Below are 19,488 nucleotides of genomic sequence, written 5' to 3'. Positions count from 1 at the left end.
AATGGAGTTTCTTTCTGGGAACAATAAAGAATGATCTCTTTCTTACTGATACTGATCAATAACCAGTTCTTCTTTACTGGGATACATATAAATTACAAATATAAGTGAGTAACAAGTTATCTGATGATGGGAACTAATGATCAGAGAGCCAGTGAAGGTATGCATGCTCTTCTAAAAGCTACATATTATTGCACTGAAAATCAAGCCTCTAATACTTAATAAAAGTGGAAGGGTGCACTAAAACAACTTGAAATGTATCGTGAGGCCATAGCAGAACTGTGGACAGTGCACATTGAGTGAAAGTTGATGCTTCTGAATACAGGATCCTGATAGCATAGCATAACATAGCACAGCAGGATCAGAATCATAGCCTATTTGGAAAACTATTGCATCAATAATGACAATTCCTGCCTTGAGTTATCATAGAAATAGATGTGGATTCTACAGAACAAAAATATTTAAGATAAAATGCAATGGAGGGGCTTGTCTGAGATGGACGCTCACATTATGTTCTTGGCCCAGGATCAGGGCCCCTTTAGCTAACCATTGCCTTTTGTAGTGTTTCTTCCTCCTGCCTTCAAAGCCATTCCCTCTTTCATCTACATTTATCAACATCAGGGTGGAGGAGGGTTCAAAAGAAGACAAAAATGAGAGGGAATCAGTTATCAAACCTGATAATCCCGCCTTAAGCATCATACAGCTAAATTAGCAGTAAAATAACACAAGTGCCAGATAAGTAAATAAAAATAAAATAAAATAAATAGAATACTGCATAGCAGAGTTGACTCAGGAAACACTCTGGATATTTTGGAAATGTTATCACTATAATGACCAAAAGAGAACTGAGCGGTGGAAGCCAAAGGCAGAGCTATATAAGAAAAAAGGTTGGTTCCTTTCCAGACTCTTGAAAAATAAGCAGCACACAAACAAAATAAATTAATTAAAACATAGCCCTAGAAAATTCCACATAAAAATATCATGCAAGGATATTGGTGTAATGAAATTAGATTTATTCTGACACTCAAAACTAAGTAAAACTTCACTTTTTAATTCCCAGTTTAAATATAGTACCGTACCATTTAAATTAAAGCTGGCTCTGACCCTGCTGGACTTTCAGAAAACCCTTAAAACCTGGCTATTTTCCCAGCCATGAGGGCTGGGAGATCAGGAGAGACCAAGAAATGTGGTTTTATTAATTTCCTTGGTTGCCATTTTATGCCCCATTGTGTTTGGTTCTAATTCTTTTTATGTTATTTTTGCTTTGTACAGGTTTTTTTAAACATTGTTAGCCACCCGGAATCATGTTTACAAGATAAAGAGCCATATAAATCTATTATAAATAAAGAAATAAAATACCCACCACTGAAAAGCCCACTTGATACAGATAATGCTCCAGAATGGAGTGAGATAAAATGAATTAAACATGACTCCTCTGTAGCACTATTGTCATTGTTGCAGGAAGAAACATGCTGAAAAGAAATAATTACAAAAAGTTTTGTTGGTACCTACTCTGATACAATTCGTTTTTGACATGGAACTGTGTTCCTCATACAGGTGCCACTTAATGGGTCCACATTTTCCACAATAACAAAAGGTGCTTCTTCAAGGGTCACTATGCTAAGATGGTCATCCTCACGTTCCTCACAGTTTGGATATAGCTCAGAACGTGGCCACACATAATACTTCATCTTGAGGCGTTTGTCCTTCCACCATCCCACCTGAAATGATACACAAAGAAAGAAAAATATCATTGCTAAAACCATGCTTCAAATTTTAGTTCAAAAGGAACAGCTGAATACATACCTACAGAATGCAGGAAAATAATGTCTAAACCAAGAACTCATCAGGTCTATTTATAGATTTCATGTGCTTGTTAGTATTATTTATATTCTTGTTTTCTGTCAGTTATGCTCAAGACAACTAATTATATTGCAGTCAAAACCAGATAATCAAAACCAATAATCTAATATATCTTTATTACTTTGAACCTATCCCAGCCTCTGAACCAAGGAAGGAGTTAGAGTCAGATCCTAACAAAAAGCAACACTTTAAAATAAAAATTCATCTGAAACAGTTCTGGCTGTTTTTCAAAAACAATAGAGCTAAATAAAACTCTCTCTCAGGAACAAAAATTGACAACCCCCCCCCTTTTACCCCTCATGCATCTAATATCAGGAGATTTAAAATAAGGCCTTCGAAGCATATCTCAATAACAGATTCAGATATGAACTAATGATTTTTTTTCAGATGAGCTGTTAAACACCAAGGGCTTTAGAAATCAGAAACAGCGTCAAGCTAATTGTACTGGAATACTATAAAAGATGCAAGCTCCCACTTGAGGGCTTGGCTTTGACAAGCAAAGTTTAAAGTCTCTCCCTTACATAGTTCTTCGTGTAATTTAGCATGGAAGTTAAGTTGGTTGGATAGATAGATGAGGTCAACTTCAATTTTTCCAGGGAACTATATAGTTAATAGGCCATCAGCTAAAATGCCTGCAGTCATCACCATTTTTAACCTCTATCATTCCAGGGGCTTGCATGAAGCTGCAAACCTGATTTTTATCATAAATTTGAGCTTGTGAAAATTATTGTGAGTTAGGTTGACAAACAAAAAACAAATGAAAAGTTGTATACCTATTCTTATAGGAAATGCTAGAAAAGCAAGAAAAATTAGTGGACAAAATTCATCTTAAGAAATGAAAACTTTTCCACATAAAATCTCATTTCTAGGCTGAATTTATTGAGTACTTGCATTTCTTAACCATTAGTTTGATTTTTTGTCACCTCAAATGTAAAGCAAGTGGTTAATTTTTTGAAGCATATAGTAACATTTTAAAACAGGGCTGTCAAACTCATGGCCCACGAGCCGGATGCATCATGCGCTGCCCACATCAGTGATGGGTTGCCCTCAGTTCAGACCGGTTCTATAGAACTGGTAGTAAAACCGGCAGGAGGCTCCGCCCACCGACCCCGATGTCATCAGTTGAGGTAAGTAGAGTAAAGGTAAGTAGAATCCACCCCTGGCCCACATCTGGTTTAGCGAAGGGGGGGGGAAGTCCCAATACAACACCACCATGACAACATGAGTTTGACACCCCTGTTTTAAAGGATGCTCAGATGAGGTAGTAGTAAAGTATAAAATACTACAGTTCCTGAGTTACTACAATTACTAAAGCTTTTTCTATAATTGTATCTATTAAACAGGATCCTTTTAAAAATATAGTTTCTTTCTGTGTGACTGAATTAGGACTGAATTAGGACTGATGATCCCCAACATGCAATATTTCTTTAAGATATGCCCAAATATCATGTATAGCATTTTTCACACATAAAAACTACTGCACTTGTATCTGTATTCACTATCTTCTTTAACACTAATTATAATCTTGGTTAGTAGATATCATCCAAGAAGCCATAGGCTCAATGAATCTAAAATAAGCTCTTGTTTGCTATAGATGCAGTTCTCTACCTTCTCCCACAGGGCTTCAGTTGAGGCAAACTGACAGCAAGGGTGGTGTGGGTGGAAGACTGCCATCAACTCCAGTTGTTTCCTCTGTATCTGCTCTATGAGCTTCAGTTCCCTGTGGCTGTCAATTCCCTCTTTTCTGCTACATCTGTTGTTTCAGAATCACTAAATAAAAACACCTTTTTTAGTTGCAAGCGGTTACTTTTGTATAGTCAAGAATTTTCTGGTGTTTTAATAATAGCATCCAATGCTATCATTAAACATTTATTGCTTCTTTAAAGCTTTGATTTGATTTTTTTAAAGACAAAATCCAATGTGAACTATGTGAATACCTTATTTCAAGAAATAGAAAGTCATTTATATGCACCGGTGACATTCTTACAAGGTCCCAAAGGATATTGATTCTGTGACAATAGAAGACTTAAGCGCTGAAAGGCATTAGGTCAACTCTTCAGTTATTTCAGGAAGTGGCATGAAGTGGTATGAACGGTCTTTACTTTCTCTTAAGAAGCCACTACTATCATTCTCAGAAAATTGTTTCTTAACACTATTTCATCCCACTTAACATCTCATTTATTTACTATGTTAAACAGGTATGTAATGCATATGTTTGTGCATGTCTATGCACATGTACTTTCCTTGCGCAAATCTTTGAGCTCTGTACAAAAGAAGAGGAGATGGGAGTTATCACCATTATCTTTTGAAATTTCTGCCTTAAAGATGAAATCAGCTACAATTATTTGTCCTGTCAATTTCTGCAATGTACCTCATACATTTTAGGATCCAAAATATCAAGAAGACCTATGATGTAATATCAATTTGGCCATTATTAAGATCATCTCATAATTTCAGGGACTCAAACAGTATTGATCTCTCCGCAGAGCTGGCTTTTGTGATTGTGTTCTGAGATAATTATAGAAGTACATGGTTCTGTTTAACTGATTTTATTAAAGGTTGATAAAATTTTCTTTAAGGAATTAATAAAGAGAGATACCGAAGCCATCCAAATATCAGATTGTAAATGATTTATTTGGCTCTAGACCAACCAATTTAGGGTGATTAGGCAATTGCTGTATTATTTTTCTGCCATTACTTTCTTGTCATCTCCTCAGAAGACCTCCCTATCTATCTTTCTGCTTTTTTTTTTTTTTTTGCTGTCCCATAGAATACATCACTGAAATGATCAGCTAACTATAGGTGAAAGGTATGTTAGAAATCTATTTCCAAATACTTAGAAATTACCTTGGTCAAAAGAGATTAATGTTGCTTGTAGAATTAATTAGCATGAAAAATGTTCTCTCATGAGCCTAGAACTAACTTAAAGCAGGACGTGCTAAACACCTGGAAGTTATTAATGGGACTTCATTTTGATAAAATAGGATAGCTACATAGCCAAAGATCATTACTGCTTCCTTTTATTTATCAAAGTGGCTATACAAGAATTTAATGTTATAAAGAAAAAACAATATTTTTAGTGTGTATGCTCACTTCTTTAATACAAATAATCATTTCCCAGAAAAGATTCTTCAGTCTCCTTATTATCACAGATTGGCAACCATCCCAGATTATACAAGTATCACAATTTTGTTAAGAGATTATTAATTACTGGTTTCATTATTGCTCAATTTCCATGCTTTCTACAACTGCTAAAATCTTGCCCTCTGACTTAGTCTGAAGAGGTTAAAAAGGTATATGTTAAAAGCTTCTATGTTTAGTACACTGGACTAAAATACAATGGCACATTAGGAATAAGGGCTTTGGGAATTATGGATGGTACCCTCCTAAAACTATTCCCATTTTTAAAAATACTTTGTAGGTAGTAAATTAATAAATTTGCTTAAGGCCCACTATCTATGAATAATGACTTTCAGTTCACATGGAAGAAGGCGGTGGCAACTAAAATATCCTTGGGTTTCTCTCCAGGTTTTCTACTCAGCATTGGATATGACCAAGCCAAAACAGCGTATAGCAGACACATGGGCCAATTGAACCTAGCTGGGTGTCCAACATTTATTACCAGTGAATCAAAGAGGTACTCTTGGATTTCTCTATAGGGTTTTTAGATTTTTCAAAATATTTTTGTTTAGATAGATATGTGATAGATAGATAGATAGATAGATAGATAGATAGATAGACAGACAGACAGACAGACAGATATAGAGATAATTTGTTTTTTAACCTTATGTATGTTATATTCTTTTGTAGCTTTTAAAATTATTGTTTGTGTTTTATCCTTCCTAAGCCTGTCTATAAGGGATGCGGCAGCTCAGTGGCTAAGACACTGAGCTTGTCGATCGAATGGTTGGCAGTTGAGCGGTTCGAATCCCTAGTGCCGCGTAATGGGGTGAGCTCCCATTACTTGTCCCAGTTTCTGCCAACATAGCAGTTCGTAAACATGTAAAAAAATGCAAGTAGAAAAATAGGGCCCACCTTTGGTGGGAAGGTAACAGTGTTCTGTGCATCTTTGGCATTTAGTCATGCTGGTCACATGACCATGGAGACATCTTTGGACAGCACTGGCTCTTCAGCTTTGAAACAGAGATGAGCACTGCCTCCTAGAGCCGGGAACGACTAGCACATACAATATGTGCGAGGGGAACCTTTACCTTTAAGCTTGTCTATGACCATAATAAAGATTTGATTTGATTACTCGCTCCTTCGATTGGACTTTCTAACCGCTGCACCCCGCTGCAGGGAGGCGGGACTGACCAGGTGGTTCCGCCCCAGGCACTTGATGGATCCTGATAGGTTCCAGATGGAGCTTGGGCCATTTCCTGAGACTCTAGCTCATGACTCGGCTGAAGACCTGGTGGCTGCCTGGGATAGTGCGTCATCAGATAATTGCCCAGCCACCCTGTTTAGGGTGACCCGCTCCCTCCTCCATCTGGAAGCGCGGGATGATCCCTTGCAGGGTTGAGCTGAGGATTTTGTGCAGTATCTGTATGACAAGATCACTCAGATTCAGGAAGGCCTGGCCTCTGACTGGGTAAGTCCGGACAGGATGACTGAGGCAGGTCTTGAGAGTGTTATCTGGGAGGAGTTTGATCCTGTGGCTCCCGAGGACGTGGACAGGATCCTGGGACGGCTGAACACGACCACATGTTTATTGGACCCATGGCCCTCCTGGTTGGTACTGGTTTCCTGGGAGGTTACACGAGGCTGGCTCCAGAGGATTGTTAATGCTTCTCTGAGTGAGGGAGTCCTGCCGGCCGCTTTGAAAGAAGCGGTGGTGAGGCCCCTCCTCAAGAAGCCCTCTCTGGATCCGGCTGTTTTGGCTAACTATCGTCCAGTCTCCAACCTTTGCTTCATTGCGAAGGTTGTTGAGAGTGTGGTGGTGCAGCAGCTTCCCCAGTACCTGGATGAAGCTGTCTATCTAGACCCGTTCCAGTCCGGCTTCCGGCCTGGGCACAGCACGGAAACGGCATTGGTCACGTTGGTGGATGATCTCTGGAGGGCTCGGGAAGGGGTTGTTCCTCTATCCTGGTCCTGTTAGATCTCTCAGCGGCTTTTGATACCATCGACCATGGTATCATGTTGCACCGGTTGAAGGGGCTGGGGGTGGGGGACACCGTTCTGCAGTGGTTCTCCTCCTACCTCTCTGACCGGTCGCAATCTGTGTTGACAGGGGGGCAGCAGTCGACACCGAGGCGCCTTGTTTGTGGGGTGCCACAAGGGTTGGTCCTCTCGCCCCTTCTGCTCAACATTTATGTAAAGCCGCTGGGTGAGATCATCCGTGGCTTTGGGGTGGAGTTTCATCAGTACGCTGACGACACTCAGCTGTACATCTCCACCCCAGGCCACCCCAACAATGCCCTTGAAGTGCTGTCCCAGTGCCTGGAGGCCGTGCAGGCCTGGATGGGGAGAAACTGGCTCCGACTCAACCCTTCCAAGGCCGAGTGGCTGTGGCTTCCGGCGTCCCGATATAGCCAGCTGTTCCATCGCTGGCTATTGGGGGCGAATCACTGGCCCCCACAGAGAGGGCTCACAACTTAGGCGTCCTCCTGGATACACGGCTGTCTTTAGAAGAGCACATGATGGCCGTGGCCAGGGGAGCTTTTTATCAGGTTCGCCTGATACGCCAGTTGCGCCCCTTTCTGGATCGGAACTCCCTATACACAGTCACTCAAGCACTCATCACTTCCTGCCTGGACTACTGCAATGCTCATGGGGCCCCCCTTGGGGTGCACCCAGAGGCTGCAGTTAGTCCAGAATGCAGCCGCACGGGGGATTATGGGAGCGACGGGGCGCTCACATATGACACCTCTCCTGCGCGACCTGCACTGGCTTCCTGTGATCTTCCGGGTGCGCTTCAAGGTGTTGGTGACCACCTTTAAAGCGCTCCATAGCTTAGGGCTGAGGTATCTGCGAGACCGCCTTCTGCCGCCAATAGCCTCCCACTGACCAGTTCGCTCGCACAGAGAGGGCCTCCTCAGGGTGCCGTCGGCCAGACAGTGCCGGCTGGCGACCCCCAGGGGGAGACCCTTCTCTGTGGCAGCACCTGCCCTCTGGAATGACCTACCCCCTGAGATACGCACGATATCAGAGCTCCGGACTTTTCGTCGGGCCCTGAAAACACACTTATTCCATCTAGCCGGGCTGGCTTGATCCCATCCTCTCAGTTTTAATTGAATTCGGTTTTAATTGGGTTGTTTTAAATTTTGGGCCGAAATTATTTAATTGTTTTTTAAACTGTTTTTAAATTTTATATGCTATGTTTTATCTCGGCTGTACACCGTCCTGAGTCCCGCAGGAGAAGGGCGGTATAAAAATACAATAAAATAAATAAATAAAATAAAGCAGACAAATAGTTTATTAGCTAGGGAAGGAGGATTTATGTAAATGGACAGTCAAGAATGTAAGATATTCTATATACAATATAGAATAATATAATAAATATATGGATATACACATATTGCCACAAGATGTAATGTAATATAATATAATGTAATGTAATGTGATGTAATGACATGACATTCTGGATTCAATATGGTTAAAAAAGAATTAGACAAAGTAATAGTGGATCATTCTATAACTGTTACTTTTTATTCAGCTTTATTAAACTTTCAGATGGAGATGATACCACTTATTGGAGAGTTAAAATAAAAAAATGCAATTGCTCCAAGCTATACTTGTAGAATTTGCCAGAATGTGTAATAAATAGATATTTGATCTTGTTCTTCAGGGCAATAATTGCATCTCACAGTTTTCCCCACCCTGGCATTTAGTAGATGAGATTATTTGGATTTCAGATCCAGCTCATCTGTATGGTGCCAAATTGGGTGAGGCTAACATGCAATATTTATAACAAAAGTCACAATAAAGCAAAATTAACAAACATTCCTTCATCTAGTTATACATATTCATAGAATACGCTTAATGACAACTACAGTATTTTCCAAGCAGATTAATAACTTTATAAAAATAAAAGCATAATAGTCAATGCATATAATATTAAACAATACAGGAGCAAAACCCTATATAAAACGTGCAATTTATTGCAGCATATTACAGAGATGTTCACATTCTCAAGACTAATCTATGGAATCTAATAATTATCATGCTTGGGAGAAGAGAAATATCTTTATTGGATGCAAACCAATAACACGAGCCTCCTTGGAAAGACTGCTATAAATAGAATCCCACAACTGAAGAATCTTCCTTCTCTGTATTTCTCTACCTGAAGTTGCTCATCTTCAGCAACTGAACAATTGCCTCAGGGTTATGAAAAAGACATATGGAATGAGATTGTTATTTGAATATTCTGGGCCCAAGACATTTTTATTTTATTTTTTTGCTTTAATTTATATGCCGCCCTTTTCCGGAGACTCAGGGCGGTTTACAATGCGTTAAGCAATAGCCTTCATACTTTTGTATATTTATACAAAGTCAGCTTATTGCCCCCACAATCTGGGTCCTCATTTCACCTACCTTTGAAGGGATGGAAGGCTGAGTCAACCTTGAGCCTGGTGAGATTCGAACTTGCAGTAATTGCAAGCAGTAGATGTTAATAACAGTGCTTTAGTCCACTGTACTACAGGCTTTTAGGATTTTATCAATCAAAAGCAAAACATTGTATGTCATATTATCTGTCGTATTATCATACCATATCATTATTAAATCAAGGTAATCCAATAAGTAGGCTAATTTTAGGCTAACAGTTACAAATTACTGTTTTGTTGTTTTTATGTACTTGCTGTTTTATTCAATTGTTGTATGCTTCCCAGAATCACACTGTGTGAGATGGGTGGCCATACAACTGTAGTTAATAAATAAATAATATGGAAGGAATATGGCTTCCGGTCTGGCTTCCATCGCCACCAGATGGTCCTCTGAGACTGCCAGCCCCGTTGCCTGTAAAGAGCCGCCTTTACATCTGAAAGGCGGCTCGAAAAACTCCATTTCCTGAAGGAAATGTGAGACAGAGCAGGCGAGGGCAGGTAGAGCCCTCTGCGAAGTCCCCAGAGTTTTTTTTTTACTCTTGGGGACGAGCAGGTTGTGGCTCCCTATTTCCGCTCGCCGCTTCTCCGGGCTTCGGGAGAACTCTGCCTTTTTGCAGAGCTAGGCGCTGGAACCAGACCAATCAACGAAATTAACAGATGGACTAATTAAAAAGGACGAGATTTGGACTTGGGACCCTAAATCGCAAGTATTTTTAATGATTTTACAAGCGTTTCAGAGTGAAGGGGAAAAAAAGTTTAAAATGGCGACTGCCGAGGCTTGAGAAAAAGAAGAAAGCCAAAAGTGAAAGTCCTTCCGTAACAAGCTACAAAGTAGCGGAATAAACAGTGCTGGCTAGAATCTGGAAGAAAAATATCTATTTTAAGTTTCTTTTTTCTTGGAGATTTGTACTTGATCTTGCTTGGGGAAAAGTTTTCTTTCTTTAAAAAGAGTTTATGTGGCAGGATGGCGTTAAAACTAATAAAGCCTGACAAACAAGCAGTGGTGGGGGTGTTCCCCCATTTACAATTATGTGAACAAGTTCTGAACTTACAGACTCAGCAGAATGGATTTAATTTAAAAGAATTTGTCCAGGAGGAAATGGCAAGATATCACGAGACTGTGAACCAGAAACTTGAAAAATTTAGGCAAGAAATTAAAGAAATGATACAACTAAAGTATGTTAATTTGCAACGAAAGATTGTAACAGTGACTAATGCTTTTTCAGAAATTGTTATAAAGATGGATACAAATATCAAGTTATTAGGGTCCAAAATGGAGGAAGTTGATGATAAGATTAATAATTTGGACAATAAAATACAAATAATGGAAAATGATTTGACAAATATTCAAGACAATAGTTTAGAAGTAAAGTCTAAAAAGGAAGCTGCTCACGAGACTTACAATGCAGAAGATATAAAGCAAGGGATTGAAAAAGAAATTACAATGATGAAATATAGGCTCACGGAATTTGCGGTTAGAATGAGAGGGTTACAGGAAAATAATAGAGATGATTTAAGAAAAATATCTGCTCAAATTCTGGCCGGGATTTTAAAGGTTCATCCTGAGGAGGTATCTTGTAAGATTGACAAGGCTTATAGAGTAAATTCTTGGATTGCAAAGCAAAGGCAATTGCCTAGAGATGTGGTGATTTACTTCACAGACAAAGAAATAAGAAATGATATTGTGCAAAAATCTTTTAATTCTACTCTACAATTGTATGGAAGAAAGATCTGGATATATAAAGAGTTGCCGCCTAAGATTCTAAAAGATAGAAAGAAATTTGGATTTTTGGTGATTGAGTTTAAGAAACAAAATATCTCATTCAGGTGGGACGTTCCAGTTGGTATAATATTGAGATATCAAGGAGAAAGATATCAGCTAAATACTATTGAAAAAGCGGAAGAATTTTACTACAAGGTTCTCCAAAAGCAAAATCAACTAGAGATAGAAATTCAAGATAAGCAAAAGGAGGTGGAAGTAATGGAAAAACAACAAGTTACAGAGGTCCCCGTAGATAAGCCGCTTCTGGATTCTCCTTCAGGGGTCTCAGCTGGACTCTTTATAAATACAAGAGAGGTGGCTCTGGATTCTAAAGTGATGACTTATCAAGTTACAGACCAGCATGGAAATCAATCAGTTGATAAACAACTCATAGAAAAGAAACCAGAATGGAGATTTAAGCCACAAAAGCAAAACCAACAAGATCAAGTTATAGATCAGCATGGAAACCAAACAGTTGATATACAACTTATAGAAAGGAAACCAGAATGGAGATCTAACCCACAAAAAGTCAAGAAAAGAAGAAGCAGGTCCTACAAAAATAAAAACTTTTAGACTAAACAACAGTGTAATGCCAGTTATCTAAGAGATGATTGAATACATGAAAAGATAGTTGAGGCGAAGTATTGGTTTATATTATCCTGAGGAGAGTGACAGACTTCTGCAGTGCTGTTCTTTTGGGATGTGAAAAGGTCCTTAAACTGAAATGATTGGAACTATCTTTTTTTTTTTTTGGACTCTTTGATAAATATACTACGTTTATGCTGAGCTACAAGGCGAGAGAGTTATGGAATTGGGGCACGCAGATGATCTGGCTGTTACCCTATTACGGTGGTTGGAATTAATAATTTGGATAAAAGACACCTCTACAGACACTATATGGAATACAAATATAAAGTCACTCGGGTGGGTTTTTGTTTTTTTTTATGAAGATATTTGCTATTGATGGGGGCAGATGGTAATTGAAGATACCGAACATACTGTTGGAATTAGGATGTGATGTTACCCTAACATGGGTGATGGAGTTTACAATCCAGCTGAAAGACATTACAGAAGATATCATATGGATTACAAGTTTAAAGTCTTTTTTAAGAGGATTTTATTTACATAAGGGAATATTTTTTAGTGGTGTGGGCAGAAGAATAAAGATATTACGAATTATTAAGTATGGTAGTCTTGTAGGAAAGTGGGTGGAGACAGGTTAGTTTATTGACTGTTTAGTTTAAGAAAAGGGATATTATGTTTAGATATGAATATATGTAAAAGATGTGAGTTAAGAGATATAATGATGGGGGTGAAGGAAATGGAGACTATGAATTGAATAAATGTTAAATTAGGATTTATTATATAGTTTTATAGCGGAAGGTTGCTTTGAAATGTTATATTAATATACATAAAAGATTTGATTTAAGAGATATGTGTATGGGGGGTAGAAAAAGGGTAGATTATGAGCAGAAATTGCTAAACTGGGAGATATAATAATATTATTATGCTAAATTAGGAGCTATTATATAATGTTATAGTAGAATGTCATTTTGAAATGTATAGTATAAGGGGGATATGCTAATATTATTAGAAAGAAAGGATCAGCATATGGGGATGGAATAAGGGGATGGTAAAGTATTATATAATCTGTTATGAATTTGGGTTTTATTATGAAGAAGCCACAGGGGGAGGGGAGGGGGAGGGGGGTTAGGGAGGAGGGGGGAAAATAGGGGGGGGGATTTGTATTTGAAAAACTTTTTCAATAAAAAAAATAAATAAATAATACGAGTTTCACTAATGACACTGTGATTTATTTAGCAATCCACTAAATAAATAAATAAGTCCCTTAAAAAAAACTTTTAAGCAAACATTCTGAAAGCCAGTTCAATATAGTGGTTAAGACACCAGACAAAAAATTAGGAGATTGTGAGCTGTAGTCCTGCTTTGCACACAAAGATGGCTAGCTGATCTTGGGCCAGTTGTTCTCTCTCAGTCCAAGTAAGAAAGCAATGGTAAACAACTTCTAACACTCTTGCCCAAAAACCTTCTAGATGTCCTTTAGAACAAATTTTTATTAAGTAAAATATTTAATTATAGAGAAGGATCAGAAAACTATATTAGAAATGTTATAAACATCGGATTCCTCATTATTTGGCATATACAGATAATCCTGAACATACATTTTGTGACAGTTTGAAGTTACAATAGCTCTAAAAAAAGTGACTTATGACTGTTTTTCACACTTAACGATTGTTGCAGCATTCCCATGGTCATGTGATCAAAATTTGGACACTTGGCAATTGGCTCAAAATTATGATGGTTGCAGCATGCTGGGGTCATGCGATCACCTTTTACAACCTTCTGACAAACAAAGTCAATGGGGAAGCCAGATTCACTTAACAACCGTGACAAGAAATAATAAAATGGGGCAAAATTCAATAATTGTCTCACTTTGCAACAAAAATTTTGGGATCAATTGTGGTTGTAAGTTCAGAACTACCTGCATTGAATTGAAAACAATACAATTTCTAGAATCATTTGTTCAAAGCATTTCTAAGATCCCACCTAATATGCATCATAAGTTTAAATTATATGGAGGTTCTAACTAGTCAACAAATCCTTATCTCAATATCAGGCTAAATGCAGAAGTGAGAAGGGAAAATAAAGATTGTATAACACAACGTATTTTTCTATTTAAAAAAAATCTCTGCAAGCTAAAATTTTCCACCTCAAAAACCAGATTAAAACTGAGGTATGAATCATACAATGTAAGAAGGCCATCAAGTCCCTTTAAACAATTCTAAGTGAAGGTATGTCTACCACCTCCCAAGGCAATCTGTTCCATTTTTTAATAGCTCTTACCATAAGGAAAATTTTCCTGAAGTTCAACTGTAACCTATTTCCTTGTAATTTAAACCTATTGTTTCTTACTATATTTTCTTGAACAACTCTGCACAATTCTACTGTGTTCTACATGATAATCTTTTAAATACCTAAAGTCTTCCTGTAATCTTCTCTAACTCAGGCTAAAATATGACCAATGCCTCAAGCTTTTCTCACGGGTCTTTCTGTCCACATACTTGTATCAACTTGCTCCAGTTTGGAAAAGTCCTTTCTGAAATGAGGTGCCCAGAATCAGGCATAATATTTTAGGTGTGGCCTGACTAATATGGAAATGAGAGAACAATAACTTCTCTTGATCTCGGCACTCTTCTTTTATTGTGGCAACCTAGGATTGTGTTTGCCTATTTTGCAGATGCTATTGGCTCATATTCAGCGTGTATTCATCATGACACCCAAATCCTGTTCACATGCACAGCTGCAAAGTACAGTTCCCTACTGTTCTATATTTACAGTCTTTTTTTTTCTTACATAAATATAGGATTTGGCAGTTGTCCCTGTGGAAATTCATTTTGCTGCTTTCTGCACATTGTTGTCAGGATCTTCCTAAATCTTCATACTTTCCTCTAATGTATTTGCTATCCTACCCTAAGGTTATATCTTCTGCGAATTGGTTAATCATATTTTATAACCAGTCATCTAAGTTGTTTATAAATATGTTGAACAGCACAAACCCTAGAACAATATTTGACCTAACACGCTTAACTGAACATCTTTTCAGCTTGACTCATTGCCTACAATTGTTCAGCTCAGTTTTTGTCTAATGATAGCATAAGTTCAGCTCACATTTGGTCCTCTTCTGTACTAGGATCTTTGGAAGACTTCTTGGAAGTTTTGTCAAGTCAAAGCACAATTATGTCAACTATATTCTCATGGCCAGGTCAACTAAGCTAATCATTGTATTAAAAAACAAGGTCAGGTTAATTTGGTATGATTTGTTATTCAGAAACCTATGTTGACTCTTACCAAGTTAGAATAGAATAACAGAGTTGGAAGGGACCTTGAAGGTCTTCTAGTCCAACCCCCTGCTTAGGCAGGAAACCCTACACCACTTCAGACAAATGATTATCCAACATCTTCTTAAAAACTTCCAGTATTGGAGCATTCACAACTTCTGGAGGCAAGTTGTTCCACTGATTAATTGTTCTAACTGTCAGGAAATTTTTCTTAGTTCTAGGTTGCTTCTCTCCTTGATTAGTTTCCACCCAATACTTTTTGTCCTGCCCTCAGGTGCTTTGGAGAATAGCTTGACTCCCTCTTCTTTGTGGCAGCCCCTGAGATATTGGAACACTGCTATCATGTCACCCCTAGTCCTTCTTTTCATTAAACTAGACATACCCAGTTCCTGCAACTGTTCTTCATGTTTTAGCTTCCAGTCCTCTAATCATCTTTGTTGCTCTTCTCTGCACTCTTTCTAGAATCTCCATATCTTTTTTACATTGTGGTGACCAAAACTGGATTCAGTATTCCAAGTGTGGCCTTACCAAGGCATTATAAAGTGGCATTAACACTTCACGTGATCTTGATTCTATCCTTTTGTTTATGCAGCCTAGAACTGTGTTGGCTTTTTTTTTGGCAGCTGCTGCATACTGCTGGCTCATATTTAAATGGTTGTCCATAGGACTCCAAGATCCCTCTCATGGTTACTACTGTTGAGCAAAGTACCACATATACTGTACCTGTGCATTTTGGTAAGTACCTAAATGTATTTACCATGTTTCCCAGAAAATAAGACCCTGTCTTACATTTTTTTGAACCCTGAAATAAGGGCTTGGCCTTATTGCCATGCGCTCAAAAACCCGATTGGGCTTATTATCAGGGGATGTCTTATTTTGGGGGGAAACAGGGTACTTTTTTCACCATTGAATTTCATTTTGTTAGATAGCAGCCAATATTCAAGTCTGTCAAGATCCTTCTGTATCTTAAACCTATCTTCTAGAGTGTTGGCTATTCCTGCCCGCTTGGTGTCATCTGCAAATTTGATGAGTTCCCCATTTATCCCCTCATCCAAATCATTGATGAAGATGTTGAAGTGTACTGGGCCTAAAACAGAGCCTTGGGGTACTCCACTGCATACTTCCCTCCATGTAGGTGCAGTTCCATTGAGGACTACACATTGAGTGCAGTTGGTCAGCCAGTGTTGTGGCCCATCAGCGGCCTGTGCATTTAGTAGCTGATTCCGACAGTGAGGAGGCTGGTGTGGTGCTGCGCCAGCAGCCTGTGCAGTTGGCACTTGAGTCAGACAATGAGGAGGCTGGAGAAGATGTGGTGCCAGAGGCGGGGATTCAGCCAGGGCCTTCAGAAGCTCCAGAAACTCCCATAAGTGAAGAGAAAGAAGAGGAGGAGCCTCTTCTCGATGCATGAGCGCACAGAGCTGCGAAAAGGCAGGAGTGGCTCCTCAGGAGGAGGTCTTCTTGAGGCTTGGGGCTAATTGGTCACTCCCCTAGCCTATTTAAGGAAGGATGCAATTTGCAGGAAACAATGTTCAAATTCCTTTGCGTCTTGATTCCAGAAAACGTTTGATTTGGCTTGTGTTTTTCTCTTATCAGTTTTCCTGCAAATTGTTTCTGGGCATTCTGCCAAACACAGTAAGTTTATATTTATCTGAAATACTGTGCCTCAGAACTGAGTTATTATTCTTTGAATTCTTGTTGGCTGTTAATGAAATTAAATTAACAGCCCTTGTTCAGAAAAGACTGATTTATTGTACTTGTGTTCGAACAACTACTGAGAAAGCTCATTAGTAGTCTTTAATTAGTAAATTAAGGTTTGTATGGACTTTGTGTGTACTGTGTTCTTTGGGGTCCGTAGCTGGGGCAGAACAGCCAGTTACCACCATCACAATTTGGTGGTGATGCTGTCTAACCCACATTTTTCTACTTTATCTACTAGTAGGTTTTGGTCTAGTTTGTCAAATGCCTTACTGAAGTCCAAGTAAATTATATCGACAGCATTCCTCTGGTCCACTAATTTTGTCACTAATTTTGTCACAAGTTATGGTACTCTTTTCTAAATGCTGATTAACATTTGGTTCCTCCCCCCTCCTTTTGAAGATAGGATGATTCTGGAGGTCACAAAAAGAGATATGAACAATTTGCCTGTGTACCTCCTTGATAATTAAATCCATTTCATTCCCTGCTTATGTCCCTTTTAACACTTACCTTAGTTAAAAACTCCTGCTTCCAAAATTGTTTCTTGTGCTTTTTCTTATTGTTTATAATTGTACTTTCTATTTCATACTACTGAGAAGTTCCAACTGCCTTGTGCTCCATTTAACCTGCAGGTTTTTGTATATGTGAATCCACTTAGTACTTCTTCAGGTCTGTTGATATGGTCAACCCTGAAATCTAGTGTGCTTGTGTAATTATGCTCCATTTTCCATTTCTGCAGTACCTTCAATTCCAAGTTTATGTGGTCATTTCTTTCCCAAGGTTCCTATTGCTTTTATTTTTTAAACTACCCAGTCAACCAACCAACCCAATTCTTCCATACTGAGTAGAACCAGATCTAGAACAGCCAATCCTTTTCTCTCTTCTATAACCTCCTGATTTTAATCAGTCACAGCAAGACTCCTGAGGATTTCGAGGGATTTTGCAATCTTGGCTGTGTGGAATTTTCAACATGTGTCTATACAAGTACTCCTTGATTTATTACCACAATTGAGCCCAATTTTTTTGTTATTAAGTGAGATGGTGGTTAAGTCAGTTTTTCACCATTTTACAACCTTTCTTGCCATAGTTGTGAAGTGAATCACTGCAATTGTTAAGTTAGTAACAGGGTTGTTAAGTGAATGTGGCTTGCCTATTAACTTTGCTTTTCAGAAAGTCGCAAAAGGTGATCACATGATCTCAGGACACTGCAGCTATCATAAATATGAACCAGTTGCCAAGCATCTGAATGCTGCAATGGTCATAAGTGTGAAAAACAGTAATAAGTTACATTTTTCAGCACCACTGTAACTTTGAACGGTCACTAAATAAATGGTTGTAAGTTGAGGACTACCTGTATAATTAAAACATTCTGTTATTATTATCTTGTCTCTGGTATATGTGTAATTTATTCCACGAATGCAGAACTTTTGACTGATGTGGAGATCCATAGTGATCTATAGAGATCCATAGAGATGCCTACAACAACTTGTCTGTATTATTATCCAAATTCCCCTAACTAGATCCTTGTGATTAATTTCTTAAATCTCAAAGTATGTGGCAATTTTTTCACATATAATGCACTTCTTCTTGCCTTTTATTTAGGCACCCTTCAATGAATTAATTTCTTCAGTCTATGAATTCTACTCATGAATTTTATGCCACAAGATTTCACTAATGCCTTTGAAATTATATTTACCTTTAGGCATTAGGATTTTTATTTCGTCCCTAAACTCTGTGCATTGTTTTGGAATGCTTGGGTTACTTAACTTAAATTATTCCTTCCTATAGGTACACCATGCTCTTTTCTGGAGTCGGGCTTCAGGCAGGGGCACAGCACAGAAACGGCATTGGTCGTGTTGGTGGATGATCTCTGGAGGGCTCGGGACAGGGGTTGCTCCTCTGTCCTAGTCCTATTAGATCTCTCAGCGGCTTTTGATACCATTGACCATGGTATCATGCTGCGGTGGTTGAGAGGGTTAGGAATAGGGGGCACCATTCTGCGGTGGTTCTCCTCCTTCCTCTCCGACCGCTCGCAGTTTGTGTTGGCAGGGGGGCAGAGGTCGACCTCGAGGCGTCTCGCATGGGGAGTGCCACAAGGGTCAGTCCTCTTACCCCTTCTGTTCAACATTTATGTGAAGCCACTGGGTGAGATCATCCGTGGTTTTGGGGTGAAGTGTCATCTGTACGCTGATGATACTCAGCTGTACATCTCCACCCCAGACCACCCCAACGATGCCCTTGATGTGATGTCTTGCTGCCTGGAGGCCGTGCGGGTCTGGATGGGGAGGAACAGGCTCAGACTCAACCCATCCAAGACCGAGTGGCTGTGGCTGCCGGCGTCCCGATATAGTCAGCAGGTGCCATCGCTGACTATTGGGGGTGAATCTTTGCCCCCCACAGAGAGGGCTCTCAATCTGGGTGTCCCCCTGGATGCACGGCTGTCTTTAGAAGAGCATATGACGGCCGTGGCCAGGGGGGCCTTTTATCAGGTTCGCCTGATCCGCCAGTTGCAGCCCTTTCTGGACCGGGACGCCTTGTGCACAGTCACTCATGCCCTTGTCACCTCCCGGCTGGACTATTGTAATGCTCTCTACATGGGGCTCCCCTTGAAGAGCACTCGGAGGCTCCAACTGGTCCAGAATGCAGCCGCGCAGGTGGTTATGGGTGCAACTCGTTGTGCCCACGTGACACCCCTCCTGCGCGAGCTGCACTGGCTCCCAGTGGTCTTCCGGGTGCGATTCAAGGTGTTGGTTACCACCTTTAAAGC

At 39.4% G+C, this 19,488-nt stretch overlaps 1 protein-coding gene across 3 annotated transcripts in view; it reads right to left on the bottom strand.

Annotated features, from left to right (window-relative positions):
• Window positions 1-19,488, bottom strand: part of GRIN2B (glutamate ionotropic receptor NMDA type subunit 2B) — a 367,937-nt gene that overhangs the window by 83,340 nt on the left and 265,109 nt on the right. For all 3 annotated transcript variants that reach the window (XM_034402725.3, XM_034402727.3, XM_034402726.2), the window contains exon 5: window positions 1,510-1,718. In XM_034402725.3, the coding sequence (XP_034258616.1) occupies window positions 1,510-1,718 (209 nt within the window). The remainder of the gene's footprint in view (window positions 1-1,509; window positions 1,719-19,488) is intronic.

This window comes from Pantherophis guttatus, chromosome 7 (genome assembly GCF_059756535.1).
Source record: "Pantherophis guttatus breed Tessera chromosome 7, ASM5975653v1, whole genome shotgun sequence".
Taxonomy (NCBI): Eukaryota; Metazoa; Chordata; class Lepidosauria; order Squamata; family Colubridae; genus Pantherophis; species Pantherophis guttatus.
Note: the sequence above shows the minus strand (reverse complement) of the source record. Positions and strands in the feature narration are given on the sequence as shown.